Below are 25,298 nucleotides of genomic sequence, written 5' to 3'. Positions count from 1 at the left end.
GCCTAACATTCAGCGTGCATAGTTGTAGTGCCTTTGTTTCATAAAATCACCTATTGACTCTTATATCATCATTTCTAAGTTCCACAAAATATGCTTTTATATAGTCAATAGTGATATTCTATAAGCATGCTTTTTTTATAAGTTATAAATAACATAATCCTTTCATTACCCACCTTACTTATACTTACACTGGATGTTCTACATATTTGTTCTCAGGTCCGTGAAGAAGAAAAGAATCATCGTCAAGATCTATTCATATTGGCTACAAGCTACAGTGGGAAACTCAAAGCGAAGGCTGCAACTATGATACGGGAAAACGACTTTCACCAGGTTGGGGAAAAGGTAGATAGTGGTGGGCACAGAAAAGAACACAACATTTATTTATTTAATATATTTTCTTTTTAATTTTTTCTGTATTCTGCTTTGACAGATTGGTCTGGGAAATATTCACATTAATAGTTACTAGTAAATACTTTACATAGGTTTTTGTCTTACAAGGGAAACTCCCTATCACATCCCTCTCAGATTTAGTAGCAAAATGGCCCAGTGGATATCCTGTCAAAATCGGAATATAGACCAAGCATTAAAATACGAAGAAAGTGTAAAATAGTGAACAGTCTAAGCTCAAGATGTGCAACATCAAGCGAACGTGAATAGCTATGGTTTCTGGTTATTTGGTCACGGTGTTGGACTGCGAAGGGGGAGATCCATGCGCAGATCTCTCGTCACCCTCCCCCCCTTTTTTTTCCACAGACTTACGAACTGTTCATTCGATCATTGACGTGTCCATCTGTTGTATTACAAATACGTGTCTGTGCCATGGTATAACAGCTGTTTGCAACAGTGAGGTGTAAGGAAGGGACCTCGAGACGTACGTGCATCCTATTTTATTTATTCAGCACAAGTACCACACCTTATGACTCTTGCATTCTGTTTTGAAAGTTTTGACTCTCGAATTCCTTTGTTGTAACATAGTTCAAGCTGTTTGTTGTTTTCATTTCTGTGGGAGGTCTTTGCGGCATCTCACCTGGTCTCACTTATCGTGACATTTACTTGCAACGGTGAAATATTCTCACCACATGAGTCATAATCTATAGCCATTGTATTGTGTGACAATTGCAAGATTACAGAAGGAAAACAGGCACGTCATTGACTGGACGGAATGTTCATAATTTTGTGTTTGCGTTGGGGGAATGGGTGGCACAGTCCGACATGGCACTTCATGCTACACATCTTGAGCTTGGACCATTCGTTGTTTCACTCTTGCTTCTTTTTTCACAGTTCAGTATACCTTCTTCCTGCTTTCATGCGTGATCTGTGTTCAGTTTTTGATGGGCTATCCACTGGGCCATTTAACCACTAAATCTGAGAGGGGGGGGGGGGGGGGGGTTGTGATGGGGAGTGTCCCTTGTTAGAACCACTGTAGTATGTTTAGAAATAATTAATGCAGAGTAACGAAATTTTAGAAATACATTTATTGTGGTGAAATATTCAAGTGATCGATGTTGCAAGTTCACAGGCTAATGTAAGTGCGAGAAAATCCATTGCAAATGTGAAATGCTGGTACATTAATAAGAGGTGTAAATGCCAGAATGCTGCATGCAAGTGTGCAAACATGCATGCATTGCGTCGTGCAGATGCAGGGTGTCGATTTGTAGGCTAGAGTGCTTTGCCTGTTGCACTTGGTCAGCCAATACAGGGACGGTTACTGCCGGTTGTGGATGACGCTGGAATTGTTGTCTGATGATGTCCCGTATGCGCCCAGTTGGAGACCGATCTGGTGATGGAGCAGGCCAAGGCAACATGTCGACACTGTGTAGAGCGTGTTGGGCTACAAAAGCTGTGTGGATGAACATTATGCAGTTGGAAAACACCCCCTGGAATGCTGTTCATGAATGGCAGCACAATGGACTCTAATACAAAATTGCAGTCATTTTGTGTGGAATAACCCCAGTTGTAATTCCAGGTGTGGGTCCAGTTTGTCTAGCCCATTGACAGGTTGGTTGAAGATGCTCACCTGGCCTCCCCATAGCCAACACACATCCGTCACTGGCACCAAGACAAAACTAGCTTTACGAGAAAATACAACAGACGTCCACTCTGCCCTCCAATGAGCTCTCACTCGACACCACTGAAATCCCAAAAGGTGCCGATTTGGGGTCAGTGGAATGCACGCTACAGGGCATCAAGCTTGGAGCTGCCCTTGAGGTAAATGATTTGTAACAGTTCACGGTGCCAGCTGCTGCCCGAATTGCTGTTGTAGACCCATTACAATGCACCACAGCCGTACACTGAACACAATGGTCTTATCTCTTGGTAGGGCTATGTAGCTGTCTGGACACTGGTCTTGTTGTGATCGTACATGACCACACCGCTGCCAGCAGTCGTGTAGAGTGGCTACATTCGTGCCGAGTCTTTTTGCAATATCTTGGAAGCAACATCCAGCTTCTCATAGCCCTATTGCACGACCTTGTTCAAACTCATTGAGCTGTTGATAATGCCATCTTCATCATCTTAAAGGCATTCTGTACTAACATGAACTCAATAGGTCCAATCTCGGTGGTTATTTAACATTCACGACTGTTACAGTACATATTTAAAGCAAACCTGATTTTCATTCTCTACTAGTACCACTCTTATGTGACCATCATGAAATTTGAATAGACATTATCTTTCAGATGTAGAAAAACACCTGTCAACTTTCGTTTATTGTCCACAACATCTTCTTGGTGTAGGGATATTTTTTCTGTCAGTTTATTATACCGGGTGGTTATAATTAAAGTCCAGCTACTCACAGAGGTACGGCGTAGGCTGTAATTACTGTATGACAGCAAAACTTGATAGATATTTTAATGCATTAATGCAAAAACCGATTTATGCTGGAAAAATTTAGTTCCAAATTTGGCCACCAGATGCAAATCTGTTGCTGGAATGCAAGAAAGACATAGAAATTTTTCCATGTCTAATGAATTAGTAGTGAGATGTTGGCAGAAAAGTTCAAACAAATGAGAAAGGCCTTATGTTGATTTAATTATTAACCACCACAGTTTATGCTAATGAGCACCGGAGATGATGATGAAATTCTGTACAGTGCTAGATTGAAGCTGGTTTCAAAAATTTGAACTAATTTTTTTTTTTAGCGTACCGTATTTATTCGAATCTAAGCCGCACTCGAATCTAAGCCGCACCTGAAAAATGAGACTCGAAATAAAGGGAAAAAAAATTTCCGGAATCTGAGCCGCACCTGAAATTTGAGACTCGAAATTCAAGAGGGGAGAAAAGTTATAGGCCGCACCTCCAAATCGAAACAAAGTTGGTCCATTATAATATGAGACATAATTTAGGTCGAATGAATGACGATTCAGCTACAGTAGTTTGGTTCGAGTCGTAAACGTAGCAGTTAAACTTTACCAGGTAGCCATTGCTATGCGTCAGGCGCTCTGTCCGTATTTATACGGATACCCTTCTTTTTTCACGTGCTTCGTCTGGTTTGAATTGATTGCTTATTTTTCTTTGATCTGATAAGTGCCATTCTCTTTGTTATAGGTGTTTACGTCACTCTAAGCTGAAAACACATTACTGTATTGTGCCATGCATTGTTTGTCGCTTTCTGATAATGAGTATTTACGCCTTACGGCCTGTCGCCGCTCGCCGCATGGCTTGCTTTTGTGCACGGTACCGCCGCTTACCGCCTGTATCACTATTAGGCATAAGAATACCGGTAATACGAATATAAACATGACATGATATGTGTATTCTTCCGCGTTTGCTGTTGTCTCACTCTAGTTTCGTAGTTTATGAGGCAGACAGGATTTACACGAGATAGCTGCAAACACGAAAGAATAGGTCCTACATGACAAAATGTTTATATTCGTATTATTCGTATGGTGAAGAGAATACTGCACGTGATTCACAATTCATAAAATTTCATATTAGCAACCATCGCTTCTCACAGGTAGGAAAAACTTCAGAACGTCGAGTTTCCCATATTGACAAACATCCCAAACAGTCTTTTCATAGTACATTGAAATGCTGCTACATTCGAAGATGAACAATACGAAATTTGTATTTACTTCGTTGGATAATGTATGAAAATGCAGTGGTCGAAACTCGGGGCGGAGAAAAATGCTCGTCTTCCACCTTTTTTTTTTTTTAATTTATTTACTGACGCAGAGGTTTTGACGCGAGTATTTATCTTTGTGCCTGCAAACCATGCCTGTGTAGCACTACATATATTCGACGGCAGAAGTTAGTTGTGGCGGCATCTACCAACATTTTTCATACGTTCCGCTTACTTTGCACTTAATTCTAAGCCTCAGGCGGTTTTTTGGATTACAAAAACCGGAAAAAAGTGCGGCTTAGATTCAAGTAAATATGGTAAATCAGATCCGCATTAACATATATACTGTGTTTTGCTGCCATAAATAATTATAGACACTGGACCTCTGTGAGCAGCGCCGCTTTAATTATAACCATACAGTTTAACTAAGTAATTAAGTAAAGCTGTCTCAACCCAAAGATTGCTTTCCTAGGCACACTTTTATAGGAGGTGGTATGCCACTGCCTTCTTGTAACCTACGAACTGACTTTCGTGGCCTGTTATGCGGGTGACCTATAGATTAATGTTGGAACTGAACCATGGTGCAATTTGTCCTTTTTTAGAGTGCTTGTTAAACGGTAGCTTGGATTTGATGACCTGATTGTCATTTGCACGTAATTTCATATGTTACGTACATTGCACAGCATCATTACTGCATTGACATTTTGAAAGCTCCATTATACAAGTTACATAATCTTCCGATTTCTCTCGGCCCGGTCATTTTCAGAGTTTATATGTGATGCTGACAGTTACAGTGCATAAGTTTACTGGGTGCAAATAAATTGCAGTAGAATGTTGGTAAAAGCTTGGAATTATGAAATCAGTTACTGATGGTGCAGGCTCATGGGCTACAGAGGTTCTTGTTTTTTCCACAAATACTCTCTTGTAAACTTCATAGAAAGTACAGTTCATTCAAAACATAAGTTACTAAAGAACATATATGCATGTCGGTGTAGCTTTAGAAATTAACCAGAGTTGCACAGGCTGAGTAGTGAAATTTGTTGTTAACTACACTTCAGCCATTAAAATTGCAAACCCATTGAGGCAATGTTTGACTAACACCTTGTTGATAAATACATATACGTGGAAATTGTTAGCATTTCAGCACAACAGGACATACTGTATAAAGGAAACATTACACATTGGGCTTTTGATGCAGAAATCCCTTATGTCTTTTGGTTGCTTCTGAGAAGATTGCATTATACCTCACATAAGGATGAAAAACTTCTAGTAGCACATGCTGGAATTTGATAGTTGCAAGAGTGTGGCCTATCGAGACTGGTTTATCATCCCTGGATATTGCTGCTCACATTGATCTGTATCCCATGACTGTCATGCAAATAAGGAATCAGTAGATGAAGAGGGATGTATTCCAGCCATGCGTGGTCTAAATGGACAGGATCTGCATAGATAGTGTGAGAACATCTGAGGCATCATGGACTGTCAACATGGAGACCACCCTTGTGGCTTCGCTTAATGAGACAGCAGAGGCACACTGCCATTGATGCACTCAGTGACGGCACTGAAGTTGCACCATGTTGTCTTTTCAGACAAATTTCAATTTTGAATATAGCATCACAATGGATGTATCATCGTATGGGGGCTCCGAGGAGAACATACGTTGCCAGATGGCATTCGTCATTGTCATAAGGGCCCAGCACCCTGCATGATGCTGTGGAGTTCCATTGTGTGCACAACATGGTTGTGGTTTGCATAGCTGATAATTTGAATCACGGGTGTTACCCGTTAAGACCAGTCCTCTCTCATATCTTTCATTTCTTCGTTATGTTATCATTCAACAAGACAGCATGTAACTGCATGTTGTCCTATACAGAGGGTTTTCAACTATCGTACTGACCTGTGTATTCTCCAGATCTCTCTCTTACTAAAAACATTTGAGCACAAGTGGATGAGACACTTGCAGACCACCACTCGTCAGCCACAACAGGTGATGGGGCCCTTCATAGAGTTGAAGCAGCGCAGAATTACATACCCATATTTGTCATCTGAGCTCAGTTTGACTCAGAATGTCCAGCTGGGTTAGAGCCATTATAGCTGCCAGTGGTGATAGGTCTGTGTAAAATTTTCACACGCTGTGTAGCCCACAAATCACCTACACATTTAATCATGTATTCTTCCTACTGTATTTTGGGTTGTTGTATGTTGTGGTTTTCAGTCCAAAGATTGATGCATCTGTCCATGATACTCTATCCTGTGCATGCCTCTTCATCTCCAAATAACTACTGCAACCTCTGTCCTTCTGAATTTCCTAACTGTATTCATCTCCTTGTCTTCTTCTACAATTTAACCCACCCACCCACTCTTCCCTCCAGTACTAAACTGGTTACCCATGATGGTTCACAATGTGTGGTACCAACTGATCTTCTAGTCAGGTTACACCACAAATTTCTTTTCTCCCTATTTCTGTTCAGTTCCTCCTCATTAGTTATGCAGTCTACCCTTCTAATGTTCAGCATTTTTCTGTAGCACAATATTTCAAAAGCTTCTATTCTCTTCTTGTGTAAACTGTCTTTTATTATTCAATGTTAAGAAATTTCTCTTCTTCGGAGGCACTTTTCTTGCCATTGCCAGTCTAAATTTTATATCATCTCTTCTTAGGCCATAATCAGTTATTTTGCTGCTCAAATAGAAAAACACACCTGCTACTTTAAGTGTCCCGTTTCCTAATTTAATTCTCTCAGCATCACCTGATTTAATTGGACTACATTCCATTATCCTTTTTTGCTTTTGTTGGTGTTTATCTTATATCCTCCTTTCAAGGCACTATCCAGTCCCTTCAAATGCTCTTCCAAGTCCTTTGTGTCTCTGACAGAATAACAACATCATCAGCAAACTTCAGAAGTTTTTGTTTCTTCCCTTTGAACTTTTAATTCCTTCTCCAAATTTTTCTTTATTTTCCTTTAGTGCTTGCTCAGTGTGTAGATTAAATAACATCTGCGATAGGCTACAACCCTGTCTTGCTCCCTTCTCAACCACTGGTTTCTGTACAATTTGTAAATTCTCTTTCACTTCTTTTATTTTACCCCTGCTCCTTCAGATAGAGTATTCCACTCAGCATTGTCGAAAGCTTTCTCTAAGTCTACAAATGCTATAAATGTAGGTTTGCCTTTCTTTAACCTATCTTCTGTGAAAAGTCAGTATTGCCTCACATGTTCCTACAGTTCTCTTGAATCCAGACTGATCTTCCCTGTGTTTGGCTTCTAGCAATTTTTCCATTCTTCTGTAAATAATTTGTGTTGGTATTTTTCAACCGTGACTTATTAAAATGATAGTCCAATAACGTTAACACTTGTCGGCAACTGCTTTCTTTGGCATTGTAATTATTATATTCTTCTTGAAATCTGAGGGTACTTAGCCTGTCTCAAAGCTGCCCACTTGTCTTCTACTTTATTCCTTTCCCCCGTTCTAGCCAATTGTTGCCTGATACTCCTCCTGAAACTCTCAACAGCCTCTGGTACTATCAACTTATTCAGCCCCAATCCTTAATTTCCTATCTTGTTGCAGTTTCTTCAGTTACAATCTACAGTTCATAACCAATAAATTGTGGTCAGAGTCCACATTTGCCCGTGGAAATGTCTTACAATTTAAAATTGGGTCCAAAATATCTGTCTTACCATTGTGCAATCAATCTGAAACTAGTGGCGCCTCCAGGTGTCTCCATGTATACAACCTTCTTTCATGATTCCTAAATGCAGTATTAACGATGATTAAATATGCTCTGTGTAAAATTCTATCAGATGGCTTCCTCTTTCATTCCTTCCCCTCATACCATATTCACCCACTATTTTTCCATCTCTTCTTGTTGCTACCACTGAATTCCAATCCCCAATCACAATTAAACTTTCATCTCCCTCGACTACGTGAATAATTTCTTTTATGTCATGATACATTCCTTCAGTAACTTTCTTCTTGGCGGAGTTAGTTGGCATATAAACTTGTACTATTGTGGTGAGTGTGGGCTTTGTGTCTATCATAGCTACCTAATGCGTTCACTATGCTGTTCATTGTATCTTACCCACATTCATATTTTCTTATTCATTATTAAACCTACTTCTGTATTACCCCTATTTGATTTTGTATTTATAAACTTGTATTCACCTGACCAGAAGTCCTATTCCTCCTGCCACCGATCTTCACTAATTCCCACTGTATCTAACTTCAAAGTTTTCTGACTTACCTGCCTGATCAGGGGATCTAACATTCCACACTCTGATTCGTTGAGTGCCAGTTTTGTTTCTCCTGATTTCATATTTGTGAGTAGTCCCGCCCAGATCTCCAAAATGGGACTATTTTACCTTTGGAATATTTTACCCAAGAGGATCCTATCATCATTTAACCATACAGTAGATCTGCATGCCATCAGGATAAAGCAAGGCTGTAGTTTCCCTGACTTTCAGCCATTCGCTGTACCAGCACAGCAAGGCCGTTTTGGTTGATGTTATAATCCCATATCAGTCACTCACCTCTGGCCATTGCCACTGAAAAGCTGCTGCCCCCTTCAGAATCACATATTTGTCTGACCTTTCAACAGATACCCCTCTGTTGTGGTTGCACCTATGGTATGGCTATGTTTATCACTGAGGCGCACAGGCCACCCCACCAACAGCAAGGTCCATGGTTCATAGGGGTGCTGTACTTTATACTCACAATAAGTGAAATGTGGAAGAGAATGTAGATAAAGATGAAATAGGAAATATGATAGTGCGTGAAAAGTTTGACAGAGCACTGAAAGACCCAAGTTGAAACAAGGCCCCGGGGGTAGACAACATTCCATTAGAACTACCAACAGCTTTGGGAGAGCCAGGCCTAACAAAACTCTACCATCTAGTGAGCAAGATGTATGAGACAGGCGAAATACCCTCAAAATTCAAGAAGAATATAATAATTCCAATCCCAAAGAAACCAGGTGTTGACAGATGTGAAAATTACCGAACTATCAGTTTAATAAGTCACTGCTGCAAAATACTAACACGAATTCTTTACAGACGAAGGGAAAAACTCGTAGAAGCCAACCTTGGGGAAGATCAGTTTGGATTCCGTAGAAATGTTGGAACATGCGAGGCAATACTGACCCTACGACTTATCTTAGAAAATAGATTAAGGAAAGGCAAAACTATGTATCTAGCATTTGTAGACTTAGAGAAAGCTATGGACAATGCCGACTGGAATACTCTCTTTCAAATTTTGAAGGTGGCAGGGGTAAAATACAGGGAGCGAAAGGCTATTTACAATTTGTACAGAAACCAGATTGCCGTTATGAGAGTCGAGGGACATGAAAGGGAAGCAATGGTTGGGAAGGGAGTGAGACAGGGTTGTAGCCTCTCCTCGATGTTATTCAATCTGTATATTGAGCAAGCAGTAAAGGAAACAAAAGAAAAATTTGGAGTAGGTATTAAAATCCATGGAGAAGAAATAAAAACTTTGAGGTTCACCGATGACATTGTAATTCTGTCAGAGACAGCAAAGGACCTGGAAGAGGAGCTGAACGGAATGCACAGTGTCTTGAAAGGAGGATATAAGATGAACATCAACAAAAGCAAAACGAGGATAATGGAATGTAGTCGAATTAAATCAGGTGATACTGCGGGAATTAGATTAGGAAATAAGATGCTTAAAGTAGTAAAGGAGTTTAGCTATTTGGGGAGCAAAATAACTGATGATGGTCGAAGTAGAGAGGATATAAAATGTAGACTGGCAATGGCTAGTAAAACATTTCTGAAGAAGAGAAATTTGTTAATATCGAGTATACATTTAAGTGTCAGGAAGTCGTTTCTGAAAGTATTTGTATGGAGTGTAGCCATGTATGGAAGTGAAACGTGGATGATAAATAGTTTAGACAAGAAGAGAATAGAAGCTTTCGAAATGTGGTGCTACAGAAGAATGCTGAAGATTAGATGGGTAGATCACATAACTAATGAGGAGGTATTGAATAGAATTGGGAAGAAGAGGAGTTTGTGGCACAACTTGACTAGAAGAAGGGATTGGTTAGTAGGGCATATTCTGAGGCATTAAGGGATCACCAATTTAGTATTGGAGGCAGCATGGAGGGTAAAAATCGTAGAGGGAGACCAAGAGATGAATGCACTAAACAGATTCAGAAGGATGTAGTTTGCAGTAGGTACTGGGAGATGAAGAAGCTTGCACAGTATAGAGTAGCATGAAGAGCTGCATCAAACCAGCCTCTGGACTGAAAACAACAACTACTACTACTACTACAAGTGAAATGTTATTTCCTATTGTTCTTAGTGCTACAATTTTAACAACAGACAGTGTAAACACATTTTTTTTCATGTAATTTATAATATTCTGAATATGAATCCAAACAAATGTCGTCATATTTAAATTTCATCGGTGACGCTCTGCACACTACCAGTTTATTTGAATTTGGTGTAGTAATCTTTCTAACTCCCATATTGAGCATTTTTTATTTCAGGTTATTGAGCTATTCTCAACAAAAGTGACAATAAATTTGTTCTCAACATAAGTGGGAATTAATCGCTCTCCAACAGCATATATATCATCGTTGTAAATCCCTATCATTTGCTGAACTTAATCCTAAACTTTTTGTTATTGCATCATGCATCACATGGAGCAGTTGTATGAGAATACTCTTGGAGGTAATCTAGTGAAAGAAGTTGAGCAATGGGTAAGATAATTTGAGTGGATACGCAACAGATACCCAAATTTACATTTTCTATAGTTTTCCTAAGAAGATGAATGATTGTCTGTTCTTTTGGTTATTGCTTGTTTCTTATCTAAGAATTCCCATTAGCATGATAACTAAACTAATTTTCATTTTCAAATCTGTTTTCCCTTTTCTTCTAAAATATTTTACAGAAATTTTAATTATTATCCTCCCCTCTGGAAAGATTGAAAATTGAGTTTCACCGAATCGTAATGAATTCATTATAAAGGGTGTCCCCTAGGTAATGCTCGCTGAGGGTATATGCTTTATTTGTGTCCACAGATGTAGGAGATATAGGGTAGGCGTTAAATTTTTTAGGTGAAGTCTTGTACCTTTTATTCAAGAATTTACTTACCTCTCCAAGAGCTATCCAAAAATGTACCAGGATGTATAATTTTTGTCAATAAAACTTAGATGTGCAAACAAAAAAAGTACACAGGTTGTGAAGAACTGAGCTGTTTACTGCCCTGATTGTATGCATTATGTACCCAATATAGTGCTGTAGTAGAGGTGTGTGTGATATCCGACTCATGTAAACACAGGTTCTCCTCTCTGCCCCACGCACCTCATCTGTTGTTGCTTTAGCGTACAGTATACTGCGTACCAGTGTAGTCGTGCATCACGGTAACTTAGTAACTTCATGGCAGTTGTACACACTATACAATTTTTGTTGTGTAAAGGTGTATGCTGTACACACATGATGATAAGGTAGAAATGCTGCTGATCTATGGAGAGATTACATTGACAGGAAATTAGTAACTTGCATTTTTATATTCAATACCATTAGAGAACATTATGATTATGATGTTGTTTTGTCTATCTTGTACTCTACTTCACATACCTGTAATGTAAGTTGCTGTAGGCGGACAAAATTCTGTTCAGGGACAACTGCTGTACAGTAGATGATTCTCTGACAAGCCACTGCTTTCTCAATGAATATTTAGTTGCCTCATTTCTCGTCTTCATGAAACGGAAAGTTTAGATGCTATACCTCAGAATGATAATACAGCATGAAGGGACGAAGCTGCTGGGGTTGCACGAATCCTCAAGTCAGCACACAACAAATTCAATTTGAAGGTGGTGGCTTGAAAACAAGTGCACATTGCATTCTACAACATCATAAAGTCCATCCTTACCATGTTCATTTACACCAAGAACTTCATGGAAATGACTTCAACAATAGAGTTCAATTTTGTCAGTGGGCTCAGCAACAACTTCTGACTAATCCTATTTCTCCTCAGATGTTCTTTTTAGTGACAAGGCATCATTCTCCAACAAAGGAACTATCTGTGTGAAAAATATGCATTTTTGGTTCATCAGAATCCACAGTGGCTCTGACTAGTAGAGCACCATTGTCTGTGGAACATAAATGTTTGGTGCAGAATTATTGGAGATGCCATTATTGGGCCTGTCTTTGCAAATGGCAGCCAAAAAGACAGACAATATGCCCAATTTTTAAGACACATTCTTCCTGTTCTCTTGGACACTATACCTCCGAATTGGAGGGTGGTCATGTGGTATCAGCGTGATGGATGTCCTGCACATAATGTCTTATAAGCACGATGAAATCTGGCCCATAAATACCCTGGTAGGTGGATTGGACATGACGGGACAGTCAACTGGCCTGCCCGATCTCCGGACCTTATACTGCTGGATTTTTTTTCTTTGGAGGAGCAGTCGGTGCTGCCTACCAAAATGTTCCAACAACACGAGAGGACCTGCAGCAATGTGTTGATGTTTGTACAGCCATCCCAGAGGAGGTAGCAGCAAGATGTAGGGCATCCTTCATCCCCAGAGTGACCGTATGTCTGAATGCCATTAGTCACCATTTTGAGTGTGTGAGTGCTCTTGTTTGTCATGTAATGCTAGTATCACAGTGAAAGTTACTACAGCATTGTTATAAGTACACTCTACAATGACAAGATCCAATTTCTGTACATTGCAGTACTGTTGCATTCAGTGTTTATTGGTAATTTGTAAAATGTTAAAAACACCTTGAATAAGTTAAATGATTTAGTTAATGAAATGCACTGAACTAATATTTAAATTAGAGAAGTTATGTATTATTTATCATTTACATAGCCACTAGTTACATGGCTAAAATAGTTCAGTGTAGTACATTTTTTAATAACTGCTGGATAGGGTACGTGTATTCTGGAATAAAATGTACACAGTTTTATTTAAAATACTTAATCTCTACCCTGTATCTCCTACATCTGTGAGGATACATAAAATGTATACCCTCAGCAAGAAGTATCCAGTGATGTTAAAAAACATTGGTGAAACAATTTTTCATTTAATGCATAAGAAAAAAGTTACTTTGCGTGAGCAAGATAAATGAGACACCCTGTAAATGTGTAATAAAGATGTGTATATCTGTGTGAGAGTTGAGTTGTGTTGAGTTACTGAATTGATAATTACATGCAGCCAATTATTGTTTTACAGTCTGCAAGTGTGGCACAAGAAGCTAAACAAGATGTCTCAAGTTCCTCAGTGGTGTTACCTCCAAAGCAGATTAATGGTGACATTGAACGAGGTTGGTTTTGATGTTGCTTTATGTAATGATACAAATTCTCACATAGCTTTAACTTGTGTTAGTGATTCTGTGTTCTACAAAATATAATTGGGTGGTATGTGATATAAACTGTGCTGCACATAGTGGTATAGCAGTTAGTGTGGCTGGCTAAAACGTGCTGAATCACCAGTTCAAACCTGACGAAAATATCTTTTGTTTGTAATGTTTGGGTACATTGGAATATTCAGTTCCTGTATAAATAGGAGCACACTCGCTCTAGGAGTTCTGTTTGTCCTGTATGTTTATGTTTGTAGTAAAGATGCTTTCAGGGCTAAGTGTTGTACTTATTATGTTGTACTTAGCTTTTGCATTTGGCCTTGACTGTGGTTATGACATGATGTTGTTTGATATGTACGTAGGATACTCCAGTACATCTATATCACCATGACTCCAATTAGGCAACATAAAAGCTGTCACCTATATGGACAAGAACGAGAATACAAGCAGTTCTTTGATAACAGAGTCCATATATTCAGAGACCAATGGATTCCAAAAGGGAAGCAAGTCAGTTGCACATCAAGACACCCATCAGTGTTTTTTGGAGATGCTGGTTAGGGTGCAACAAAATGGATGAAAGGATTTGACCAAGTCGTCGTATACAACAGGTGGGATTACCTGATGTGCTATGAAAATATGTACTGTAACTTGAATTGTACAGCTCGGCAGTATTTTGAGATCATTGAAGAGAAGCTCAATAGCTGGACAAATTCCAAGCCAACGTGGAGGAAACATTCTGTGACAGTGAACAGCAAGCCTGCTTTGTGGAAGAACAATTGAGGAATAGAGCAAATGACATCAAGAGAAAATGACACAGCTGTACATAATGTAATGTCTTGGTTCTATGCCATTGAGTGAATGTGATTGTGAAACAAGCCGACAAAATCTCTCACTTGATAAAAGAAATCACAGAAGACATGTACCAAGCTCTTCTGGTAAAGGATTTTGCAAAAACTGAAAAATCTATCAAATGGTGTCAGCACATCTATAAAACGCTATAGAAAAAAATGGAACAAAAGAAGTATGACCAACTTCCAAATTCCCATGGTAAATGTGGAAGTCCACCGTGACTTCGCCACTCTCTTATACCAGGCAGTTAGACAAGAGATACAGCAGTTTATGCCAACCAGAACTGGTGGATCGAGTAAACAAGAGATATCAGCATAAATGTCGACCCCTTACTTCAGGAGGTGATAGAGAATGTTGAAGAAGAGGCGTATCAATCATTTGCACACATCTCTGCCACCAGTCACACGTTGGAGGCAAAATGAATGGGGCCGTATGCTGTAGCCGTCAAATGGCAACCTGGTATCCAACCATTGTAGGTATAACCAAAACCTCCACAAAGTATAATGCCCCACAGAAGAACAGATAAATGAGTACTGAGGACAACATACTGCATGTACTGGACATGTATGCTCTTGGGGAAAAATAAGTGTTCGATGCCTCCAGATGTCAACAGTCACAACGGTTCTGTTCATGTCAGTCGACTGTGTACAATTATAATCAACCTACAGGACGATGCCCACTGACATACTCCAGATGAAGTCACTCCCCACATGCCATTGCCATTCCGCACTGCTGTAAAGACATACCAGCCACTCGCCTAGTGGCCGAAATCAGGAAAACCAAGCAAGCTGACCATCTATGCAAATGAGCCCCAACACAGAGGCTTCTTTTTGTGTATGTCAAATGCTTATCATTATCAGCTAAAGAAGACTGTGTTCTGCGACATGAAAGCAGTTGTGCTAAAATTTGCAAATGGGAAATGACAGGAACAGGTAGTGCAAGAATTACTGTCAGTGAGAGAACACAGCTCTTCTAATTTGTCATTTTAACAGAATGTCATCATAATTTAGTATTCCCGGATGAGACAAGTGGAAAATTAGAACTACAGATTGAAGAAGTTGTTATACAGCTGTCATCAGTGAGACAAGTACCAGATGCTCAGTAAACTGTGAAGCTTTTGCCAATTGCAAAAAGCTGCTCAGGCTTACAAAAGAAATATTCGCACCAGCCACGATCATAAACAATGCAGATGGTCAAGGAGAACTGTGGATCACTGATCGTCAGAAGCAGCCACAACTCATTCCTAAAGATATGTACATAGGATGGACCAAATCAATCCATAAAGCACAGCTTACTGATAAAGACAAAGAATCATACTTCGCTACCATCACAGAAAACATGGTAGAGGAAGCTGCAATTGAATTGCCAATATTATCTTGTCTGACGGTGGAACACTGTTACTGAGTGTTATTTGTTTTCCACAAATCATCTTTCTGATCTGGAGTGTAGAAAAAGACAGTACAACATGCCCATGGTAAAACACCGTATTGACACGGGATCAGCTGCCAACTAGGCAGCACTTGTATAAGATGATGATGTCTCAATGATGGATAAAACAGGACGAAGTGGAGTGGACATGATCGAACCTTCAGTGTGTCCTAGGTCCTCTCTTGTGGTCCTTATGGAGGAGGAGGAGAGTGGCACACGGCATTCCTGCGTCGACTACTGCCAGCTATTAAAACGAAAGTGGGAAAGGAAGGAAGAGAGCCATTTATCCACTGTCACGCATTGACGACACCTTAGGCTGCTCAAAGGAACAAAATGTTTTTCAACTATGTACTTGCAGTAGGCTACTGGCAAACTGAGTTTTGACAAGGCTGACTGACCACAAAATGACTGCCTTCGTAACTCCTGATACCCTTATGAGTTCAAATGTATGCTCCTTAGATGCCTGAAATGAGTAACATGTCTTTACTGTTTGGATGAGGTTGTCATTTTTTGCAAAGACTTTTGAAGAACATCTAAACCAACTTCTGACCTTATTGAAGTGTGTTTAGATTGCAGGCCTCTACCTAAACTGGAAAAAATGCCTCATAATTGCTCAAAAAATAAAAATCTGTAGACACCAAGTTAATGGCTCTTTCACAATGGGAGAACTTTTTCAAAATGTGGTCCGGCAATTGGTGATTCACAAAGAATTTCTGTACCAAGGCACATGTATTGCAAGTGCTACTAAACTTCCCTGTAACGAAGTGCAAGAAATATTTTTCCTTTTCTTTAAGGAGATGCTAATGTCTTCTCCAGTTCTTGTTTTATACGGCAAGAATAACACACAGATACTACTGGTAATGGGATAGGTGCAGTTCTAGTACAACTTCAAAAACAATGCTGAAAAGGTGAGAGCGGATGCTTCGAGAGGACCCACCAAGTCTAAGAAGAACTACTCTACGACCGAGAAATTGTGCCTTGAAGCTTTTTGGGCCATCAAGTTTCAACCATATTTATGTGGCAAACCATTCACCATTGTGACAGAAGATAGATTGGGTCAACTGGCACTAAGGGTAAGATCTACTGCTGGACACATTACAAAATTTGATGTCTAAATTTATACAACCTTCAGTGGTAAGACCTTCTCTTTTTGATGTTGATTACTGCTGCAGAAGAAGCCAGAGGGATGATTGTGATTTGTTCATTGGTAGCTGTATGTTGCAACTTGTGGATTGTTTCAAGCATTATGAGGAGGAGGAATTCTGTTCATCTGCTCGAAAATACTTCATTGGTGCCTGTGGCTACATGGCCCACAAATTCCCATTGAAGAGTGAAATGCTGAGGATGCAACAGTTATGCAATTTGTGGAAAAGTTTCCAGTATTATTGAATGCAGTTGCAGGTAAACATCATGATGCCATAGATAAACAACAATTCCAGATTTGTGCATTTTGTATATATGACCTACCAGAAAGAATTGATCAGCAGTGATTGCTGATAGGAGAATTAAGAAGTAGTGATGGGAGCATAAAATTTGACACACTAGTTCATGCTCTGTTAGGTGTTCTAATGGTCCCTCACAGGATGCTAGATGTGAAAGGATATTTAGGTCACTAAAACAAAAACACAGTTTAGATCATCTACTGGTGACAAAAGCTTGAAGAGATTGTTGACAGTAAAATCAAGAATGCAGGGTGACCACTTTCAGCTAACCGTTGACAGAGGATTTCTCAGAAGGGTAAAATCTTCAACAGTTACCTCCTTAAATCAGTAGAAATATATTGTCAAGTGTTTGGTGAGAAGATAATTATATCTCTATGCTAGCATCTTTACTCTATCCTCTCCATGCGTTGGAAGTTTAACTAAGGAGAAAAATGATAGATCCTGATCAGAATGGAGAACAAATTCCTTCTTCAATAATTGGGAATGACATTAACTTTTATTGTCCTAATACATTTTGAGAGAGACCTTCTATTTGATTTGATATTGTTCCAGTTTGTTAATACATGGACATCATCATCCTATCTACTGCAGAACAAACTTATACTTCATCATTAAGAAGAGAAGTACTGTACATGTTCTTATGATTGTTCCAATGTTACTTGATTTTTAAGTATAAACTAATACTAATGGGCTTAATAGCTGGAGTTATGTGTTATGAGAATTTCATACATTTCTTCAGTGGCATAGTTTCCCAGAAAATACGTAATACTAGCTAACTTTGCATATGCTGACATATAATTTGTGAAATCTTGTAAGGAAAAAGTAGATACCACTGTCTAATACATAGTGCTAGATACTACCCGTAAAAAAAATTAAGCTGTTTTTGTAGAATTTCAGAATACACTAGAGAGCCAATTGGTGAACCTATTTAAATGAGCTTCATGCATATCTCACAAAACAATATGGTGGACTCTTTTATGACAATCATATTTTTTAATTTAAAATCAAAAAATGTACCTGAATTGACTAAGTCTTTTGTAGGTTTCCGTGTGTGTGTGTGTGTGTGTGTGTGTGTGTGTGTGTGTTCCATCAAGTTCATATGAGGCAAATTTAGTGACTATGACATCAGTGTGAGAGTTTACTGTCTAAATGAATTGCTGTTGGGGAGGACATCATGCATGAAGATATGCAGCTGATCCTTGATAATGTTCATGTAGTCCACAGCTGTCACGGTGCTTTCAGTTAGTACCACAGCTCCCATGGAAGCCCAGATGAATCTCCCCCATAGTATAATTCTGCCCCTGGCAGCCTGCATCCCTAGCATGGTGCATGTTTCAAGCAGCCATTCACCAGGTTGATGGTGTACACGGACACGACTGTTTAGATTAGATTAGATTAGATTAGTTTTTCGTTCCATAGATCCGTGCTGAGGAGATCCTCGTGGATGTGGAACATGTCAATTTATTTATTTATTTTTTAAGCTGAAATAACAATACTAATAGTATGAATATATACAATACCTCATTTGTCTCTATTAAAAATTCGTCAATGGAGTAGAAGGAGTTGGCCACTAGTAAGTCTTTCAGGCTCCTTTTAAACTGATCTTTATTTGTAACTAAATTTTTTATGTTTACTGGCAAATTATTGAAGATGTGTGTTCCTGAGTAGTGGACCCCTTTTTGAACTAAAGTAAGTGCTTTTAAGTCCTTGTGCAGATCATTTTTGTTCCTGGTATTGTATGTATGAACTGAGCTGTTTGTTGGAAAAAGAGATGTATTATTATTATTATTATTATTATTATTGGCGGATTTTCCCTAAAAGGAAATCGTTAAGCTTATGACTTTGAAGGCTTGTTCTTCTTGTCCTTCCAGTATTCTTTCATTCTCTTGGAGAGGGCCTCTTTCCTCTCCTCAGACCATTCTTGTTTGGTCCGCTGTTTTAGCGCTTCTGACTTTACTTCCCAATTGTCTATGTGTTTTCGGAAGGTGCTTCTGTCTGTGGTGTTTGTGGTGCCAATTGCTTGTAGGTCTTTTCGGACTCCTTCCATCCAGGGTGTCGAGACTTTAAGTGTCTTGAGGTGTTCTAGAATTTTCTTGGTGAGTCTTGTTTCAGGGAGTCTATCTAAATGTCCGTAGAATTTAAGGCGCCTTTTTCTCATATCGTTCTCGATGTTCGAATATGCTTCTACTGTTGAGTTCTTCTGTAGTCTGTAGCCATCTGGTGTGGGTCTTCCTCCTAAAATTTTCCTCATGATTTTGCGTTCTTCTTTTTTGATTTCTTCAATTTTGATTTTCCTGTTGAGTGCTAGTGTTTCGCTGGCATACAGTACGGCGGGTTTGATCACTGTGTTATAGTGTCTGATCTTGGCGTTTCTGGAAATGCATTGTTTGTTGTAGATGTTTCGTACCATGCCTAGTGATTTCCGTGTCTTCTGTTGTCTGTCTTCGTAAGCCAGTTTCTCTGTTCCGGTCGGTTCGATGATTTCGCCTAGGTATCTGAAGTGTGTGACCCCTTTAATTTTGCCGTACTTGGTTGTGATGTCGTCGCCTTCTCTTGTTAGGACTTGCGTTTTTTCAAAAGAGATTTGTAGGCCGACTTTCTCGGCGCATTCTTTCAGGATTTCGATCTGTATTTTTGCTGATGTTGGGTCATAGGTCAGTATCGCTAGGTCGTCTGCGAATGCTAGGTTAGGGATTTCCAGTCTTTTCCTTCCTAATGTGACTGGTCTCCAGGTGTTTTGTCTCCTGACTTCAGCTTCCCATTCGCTCATTACTTTGTCCAGGACGATGTTGAACAATAGCGGGGATAGTCCATCTCCTTGTCTTAGGCCAGTGTGGATTTCAAAGGGGTCCGAGATTTCGCCCATGAATTTGACTTTGGATTTTGTATTGGTTAGTGTCTGTTCGATTAGTCTTCGGGTCTTTTGGTCTAGGCCTTTTTCTCTGAGGATTTGGATGAGGGACTTTCTGTCGATCGAGTCGTAAGCCTTTTTGAAGTCGACGAAAGTGCAGATGATTTTTTTGGGGCTTGTCATGTGGGATTTTATGATTGATTTCAGGTTGAAGATTTGTTCGGGGCAGGCTCTGTTGGGTCTGAAACCCGCTTGGTATTCCGAGATGGCGGGTTCCAGTTGTCCTTGCGTTCTGGTGAGAAGGCAGGTTGATAGAATTTTGTAGATGACCGGTAGCAGGGAAATTCCTCTATAATTGTTTGTGTCTGTCCTGTCACCTTTCTTGTGTAGCGGGTGAATGAGTGCGGTCTTCCAGTCGTCAGGTATGATTTCGGTTGTCCAGGTGTTCTGTATGATTTGTGTGATTTCGTTTAGCGAGTTTGGTCCTAGGTTCTTCAGCAGTTCTGCCGTTATTCCGTCTTCACTGGCTGCCTTGTTGTTTTTCAGTTTCTTTATGCAGTGGAGGATTTCTTCTTTTGTTGGTGATGGTGAGTCTTCCGGTGCGTTGGCCGGTTCTCGGGGTTTGAAGGTTGAGTTAAGTTCCGGGCAATTTAGTAATTTTGGAAAGTACTTCGCGAGCTGTTCACAGTTTTCTTTGTTGGTAAGTGCCAGTTTTCCGTCTTCTTTTCTGAAGCAGAGGTTCTGTGGTGAGTATCCTTTGACTTGGTTGGCGAACGTCCTGTAGAAATCCCGTGTGTTGAAATTTCTGAAGTCTTCTTCGATGGAGTTTAGCTGATCGTTTATGTATTTGCGTTTCTCTTGTCTTATTGTTTTCGATATTTGTCTTCGAATTTCATAGAAGTTGTCCTGTGTTTCTTGTGTTTTGTTGCTGTTGTAGTTTGTGAAAGCTGTTCTTCGATTTTGTAGGGCGATTTCGCAGGTAGTGTTCCACCAAGGGTGCCTGGGTTTTCTAGTCAGTGGGATCAGTTCTTTGGCTGTGTTCATAATTTTTTGTTTAAAGCTGGTCCAATCTTTCGCCTCTTGTTTTTTCCCAGTGTTCTGTGATGTTCGATTCTCTGATCTTTCTTGTATCAAATTTCGGTGAGGTCAATTTCTTTTTGTGTTGTCTTCTTGGTGTGAGTTTGATTTTGATTCTTGTTAGGTAGTGGTCCGAATCTATGTTGGCGCCTTTTCTCACTTGGACGTCGTGGATTTCTTTCTGGTATTCATAGGAGATTGCCACGTGATCTATCTGGAATTCGCCTAGTGAGTGGACTGGTGATCGCCACGTCTTTTGTTTCTTGGGCTTTTTCATCAGGGAGGTTGACATGATTTTGAGGTTGTTTTGCTGGCAGAGTTCGATCAGTCTGGTGCCGTTTTTGTTGGTGAATTTGTGTGCAGGGAAATTTCCTACTGTTTTTCTGTAGCGTTTTTCTCTGCCGATTTGTGCGTTGAAATCGCCTAGTAGAATTTTCGCGTTGTCTTGGGGTATTTTTGCCAGGGTGGTTTCGAGTTTGTCCCAGAATTTGTCTGTTTCTTCTAGTTTGTCCTTGTTGTCTGCATTCGTGGGGGCATGTACGTTGATGAGGGTGTAGTTCTTGTTGGCGTGTTTGATTCGCATGGTCATGAGCCTGTTGTTGATCGCGTTGACTTCTTTTACTGAGTCTAGGATGTTTTTGTTTACTGCGAAGGCCATGCCGAGGAGTGCTCCTCCTTTGCCGATTTTCCTGTTGGTTCCACTCTTGAAGAATCTGTTGTTTCCGTAGTCTATTGTGTCTGAATCCATGTATCTTGTTTCTTGTAGCGCTAGGATCGAGATCTTTTGACTGGTGAGTTCCGTTGTTAGATTGTGTAATTTTCCCGTTTGTATTAGTGTCTGTATGTTGAAGGTGCCAAAGTATGTGTGTGTTTTCTTGGGTAGTTTGCCAGAGCGCTCCGACTCGCCCTTTAGTACATCTCCAGGTCCCCCAGAATCCGAGTGCCTGGTTGCCGTCTTGCGACGGGTGGATCGTCCACCTGGGGTAATGTTGTTTTTAGGTGTACTTGCCATTATGCTTGTAATTCGTCTGGCTTGCGCCAGTTTGGTAGAACCAGGGATTTTCAGTTCCTGGAGCTCGTATCAGCCGCACCATTGGTGACAGACGCTGGCCAGAGTACCGGTGGTTACCACACAGACGTGTCTGGGCTTTTGTGTTAGTTTTCTTCGTTTCGCCGGTTTTTACTCCGGGTACTTATCCTCGAGGATGTGATAGTTTTGGTCCGCCCCGAGTATTTGATTTCCTCGGTGCCACCCATATCTGGGAGGCTTTCCCCTATCCGCCACCTGGGGAGGCGCCCGATGGAGGATCTATCAACCTCACAAAAGAGATATATTATTTAGGACAAATTTCATTAATGAGTAAATATACTGAGAGGCAGTAGTTAGTATACCCAGTTCTTTGAAGAGGTTTCTACAGGACGTCCGTGAATTTACTCCACAAATAATACGTATTACACGCTTTTGGACTCTGAAAACTTTTGTTTGACTTGAAGAGTTACCCCAAAATATTATACCATATGACATTATGGAATGAAAGTAGGCAAAGTATGCAAGCTTTTTCATTTTTATGTCGCCTATGTCTGCTAACACTCGAATTGCAAATATAGATTTGTTAAGGCGTTTCTGCAGTTCTGTGGTGTGCTCTTCCCAACTGAATCTATAATCAAGTTGTAATCCCAGGAATTTAAGACTGTCAACCTCTTCTATCTGCTCTTCTTCGTATTTTATGCATATACTGGGTGGAAACCTCTTACAGGTTCTGAATTGCATATGTTGTTGTTGTGGTCTTCAGTCCTGAGACTGGTTTGATGCAGCTCTCCATGCTACTCTATCCTGTGCAAGCTTTTTCATCTCCCAGTACCTACTACTGCATATAGTGAGTCTTATCGAAGTTTAATATCAGTGAGTTGGCTTTAAACCATTTATTAATATCCATGAAAATATCATTAGCAGATCTTTCTAGAACTACACTTGACATACTATTTATTGCAACATTTGTGTCATCTGCAAACAAAACGAACTCTGCTTCTGGCAGTGTAACTGATGAGAGATCATTAATGTACACAAGCAAAAGCAATGGCCCTAAGATGGATCCTTGTGGGACACCACATGTAACTTCTCCCCATTCTGATGATGACTGATGACTTAATTCACTAGTCCCTTGCACTGACACTCTTTGTTTCCTGTTAGTGAGGTATGACTTAAACCATTTTGCAGCACTGCCCGTGACACCATAGAATTCTAATTTACTTAAAAGGATGTTGTGGTTCACACAATCAAATGCCTTTGACAAATCACAGAAAATACCTGCTGCTTGTAATTTGTTATTTAATGAATTAAGTACATTTTCACTGTAGGTGTAAACAGCCTTCTCGATATCAGAACCCTTCAGAAATCCAAACTGTGTTCTTGATAATATGTTATTTGTGGTCAGATGGTTGAGCAGCTGCCTGTACATTACTTTTTCTAAAATTTTTGAGAATGCTGGCAAAAGTGAAATCGGTCTGTAGTTTGATGGTATCTCTTTATCCCCTTTCTTGAATAGAGGCTTAACATCTGCATATTTTAACCAGTCAGGGAATGTCCCAGTTATAATTGACTGGTTACACAAGTAACTTCGAATTGTACTAAACTCACAAGAACATGCCTTAATTAACTTTGTTGATATTTCATCGTACCCACTAGAATGCTTTGTTTTTAAAGATTTTATTATGGAAGTTATTTTTTTTTTTTGGTGAAGTGAGTGATATATTCATGTACTTGAAGCTGTTTGTGAAGGCTAGTTACAGATATTCAAGGGCATTATTTACTGATCCTGAAAGTCCCATTCTATCAGTAACGGATATAAAGTACTTGTTAAATAGATTTGCCACACTATTCCCATCAGTTATTAATGTGTCATCTACCCTTAGTGCTATTTGCGCCTGTTCCTTTCTGGTTCTACCAGTCTGCTCTTTTACTATATCCCATATTGTTTTTATTTTGTTCCCTGACATTGCTATCTTCTTCTTGTAGTGCATTTGTTTAGACGTCTGAATTACTTTTTTTAATGTTTTACGGTATTTGTTGTATTTAGCTAAATCATCAGCATTGGAGCTATTCTTGGTCGACAGATACATTTTCCTTTTTGTCTTACAGGAAATCTTTATTCCTTGTGTAATCCATGGTTTTATTATAGACTTCTGTTTAATTTGAGTAACTTTTAGAGGAAAACAGTTTTCAAACATGGTATTGACATTGTTCATGAATGTGTTATATTTTTCATTCATGTCATAAGCACTATAAACATCTTTCCGGTTCATATCTTTGAGCAGTTTTCTAAAACACTCAATTTTTGGTTGATTGACTACTCTCCTGTACTCAGATTTAGCAGTCTTGATAATCTGCTTAGAATTTACATCTAAAACAAGCAGCTGCATGTCATGATCTGATAGTCCATTTACAACAGGTTTTATGATATGATTTTGTTCCTTTGATTTGTCTATAAAAATGTTATCAATGGCTGTCCTTGAGGATTTAGTGATCCTAGTTGGAAAGTTTACAGTGTGAGTTAGATTGAAAGACAACATTACTAATTGCAGTGAATGTTTACTGGAAGATTGCATTAGAAAATCTGTATTAAAGTCACCAGCAATCAAAATTTCTTTGTTTCTTCCTGTTAAATAACCCAAAAGAGCTTCTAGATGATCTAAGAATAGATTATAATTTCCTGCAAGTGCTCGGTAAATAGTTATTATTATATAGGATCTGTTATGGAACTCTACTTCTGTTGCACATGCTTCTAGATGCTGCTCTAAGCAGAATTTATTAATGTCAATGTTCTTGAATTTATGGCAGTTTTTGATATATGTGGCAACTCCTCCTCCATCCATATTTACTCTGCAGAAGTAGGAAGCTAGCTTAAATCCTGAAATGTCTAACAAATCTATATCAGTGGTCACTTGATGTTCAGAGAGGCAGATTGTCAATTTGGTTAGATGAATTCATTTCATCGATACAAATGAGTAGTTCATCAACTTTATTTCTAAGTCCCGGAATGTTCTGGTGTAATAAAGATAACTGATACTGCATACTAATGGGATTGTAACTGCTTTGGCGAAGATGAATTGGCAGTTTATGATTACTTTCTGTTAGACACTGTTTAAATGGAGGCTGTATGATAAAATCTGACTCCTGTTCATCTGTTTTCTCAAACTGAGTGTGTCTGCCAATCTCTCTTAAAACTCGTTTTCTTTCCCCCTTCCCTATCCTAAAAAAGGCATCCCTCTGACAC

At 39.5% G+C, this 25,298-nt stretch overlaps 1 protein-coding gene across 3 annotated transcripts in view; it reads left to right on the top strand.

Moving 5' to 3' along the window:
* The window catches only part of LOC126412858 (THO complex subunit 2), a 317,539-nt gene that overhangs the window by 184,761 nt on the left and 107,480 nt on the right, over positions 1-25,298 (top strand). For 2 of the 3 annotated variants that reach the window (XM_050082722.1, XM_050082720.1), the window contains exons 22-23: positions 217-342; positions 13,251-13,341. In XM_050082722.1, coding sequence (XP_049938679.1) covers positions 217-342; positions 13,251-13,341 — 217 coding nt within the window. The remainder of the gene's footprint in view (positions 1-216; positions 343-13,250; positions 13,342-25,298) is intronic. The other variant, XM_050082721.1, reaches the window with a different exon arrangement.

This window comes from Schistocerca serialis, chromosome 7 (genome assembly GCF_023864345.2).
Source record: "Schistocerca serialis cubense isolate TAMUIC-IGC-003099 chromosome 7, iqSchSeri2.2, whole genome shotgun sequence".
Taxonomy (NCBI): Eukaryota; Metazoa; Arthropoda; class Insecta; order Orthoptera; family Acrididae; genus Schistocerca; species Schistocerca serialis.
The sequence above is the reverse complement of the archived record's forward strand: the minus strand, read 5'-3'. Positions and strand labels throughout refer to the sequence as shown.